A 1,741-nucleotide genomic window follows, 5' to 3' on the forward strand; every position below is an offset into this window, starting at 1 on the left:
TCGGGGAGGCGGGGTCTGCTTGGAGAGCCCAACCGGCCCGCTGATGCCGACTGGCGCCAGGTGGTGAGGGGTGGAGCTCAGCGTCCCCTGGGGGTCCCTCAAGCCATCTGCGTTCCCAAGGCTCCTGGGAGACCTGATGGATGCGGAGATGAGGCCAGCCTGCGTGGGGGACGACAAAACGCTGACCTTAGCAGCCCCGTTTCTGCAGGCCCTGCACCGGCAACGGGGCATGAGGGCAGAGAACGGTGCCCCGTGCTTGGTCCCACACGACTTCTGGCTTGAGCACATCCTACGTGCCAGCCTGTGCTGGGCGGTGGGGACAGAGGCCCCTGCCCACAGAAAGCTCACAGTCCAGGGAGGGAGCATGGACAATAGACTAGTGCCAGGCGACCCAAAGAGAAACTGCGCCTGAACCGCCTCAGTGTCCTCGGTCCCCGCCCCCCGAAGGGCCTGCCGAGGGGCCGACCCAAGGATGTACGTTCCGAAATGCCAAACTGGTTAGGTTAGAGAAAGGACCAGAGCACCCCACCCTTGGGCAAGCACCCTCTGAGCGAGTGACAACGAAGACGACGCTGGAGGAAGCCTCCCTCCACCGCACAAGGAAGTTTCTTATTTTCGGTCTAAGAGCTGTGTTCACACGGAGCAGACCAAATGGCGGTCCCCGTGGCGAGCCTGGGCGTGGCGTTCCTGATGGAGGTGCCGAAAAGCGCTGGCGGCCGCAAGAAACTGCAGATGGCGTCGCCCGTAGAAGGGAGCCCGTGGATGGAACGGGAGGCCCTCTCTGCGGCGAGAGGAGACTCGGGCGTCGGTGGCGGCCGTGGGCGGAGGGGACGCCCTGGGAGCAACGCTGACTTGCACGGGGCCGGTCTGTGGGGCTTGCGTTTAAATCCCCCCGTGTTTCACCTGAACGCAGAGACCGCGCGCCGGGGCCGCTGCAGGCCCCTGGAAATCGGAGAAGCACCGCTTCTCTCTCACTTCCTGTCCTGTGTTCCCTTCAGGGCCTCACCTCCCCGGCCACTGTGAAACTCCCCCTTGCCCCAACACCATAGGACCTCCCTTCTTCTCTTTCCTTTCTCTTTCATTTATTTGCTCTTTAACTGGGCACGCAGCCTCTCTCCTCAAGGAAACGGAGCCGAATCCCTCATCCCGGTACCTCGCCTTCTCAGCTCCTCTTCTGAACCTCGGCGCAGGGAGGTGACCGCACCTCTCGGTTGACCGAGGCCAGTCCTTGGTTGTGTCTGTTGCCCTACAGTAATTTTTAAGAGCTCCCCCCTCACTCTCGAAAGTTTTCCAGTTTGAGCAACAGGCTGTATGGTCCTTCTGCCTCCGTGGTGAGGCCCACCCCCACCCCGAAACCCCTCTAAGTGGGCCCCTGATGGTACTCTGTTTCCAGTAGCCGGGTCTTTTCCCTTGGGGGGGCATCTTACTTTGAAATTTACTATTTCATTTGAGAGCAGGGGATGTGTTTTGTTTCCCACCTGCACTAGGACCTACAAGGTGCTTGGCACATAGAGGTAAATACATATGTGATAGGTGGGTGGGTAGATGGATAGTCGGTGGAGGGTGGATGGAAAGAAGGAAGGATGGATGGATGGGTGGGTGGTGGGTGGATGGTTGGACGGATGATGGATGGATGCGTAGATGATGGGTGGTGGGTGGATGGAAGGAAGGATGGGTGGATGGATGGATGGATGGATGGAAGGAAGGATGGGTGGATGGATGGATGGATGGATGGAAGGAA

General features: G+C 59.9%; 1 protein-coding gene across 1 annotated transcript in view; it reads left to right on the forward strand.

Moving 5' to 3' along the window:
- Positions 1-651: 651 nt before the first annotated feature.
- The window catches only part of APCDD1L (APC down-regulated 1 like), a 94,168-nt gene continuing 93,078 nt past the window's right edge, over positions 652-1,741 (forward strand). The window contains exon 1 of the mRNA XM_054573536.1: positions 652-786. Coding sequence (XP_054429511.1) covers positions 652-786 — 135 coding nt within the window. The remainder of the gene's footprint in view (positions 787-1,741) is intronic.

The sequence above is a fragment of the Pteronotus mesoamericanus genome, unplaced genomic scaffold, assembly GCF_021234165.1.
Source record: "Pteronotus mesoamericanus isolate MK-2021 breed Mesoamerican mustached bat unplaced genomic scaffold, CSHL_Meso_final contig_25, whole genome shotgun sequence".
In the NCBI taxonomy this organism is placed as follows: domain Eukaryota; kingdom Metazoa; phylum Chordata; class Mammalia; order Chiroptera; family Mormoopidae; genus Pteronotus; species Pteronotus mesoamericanus.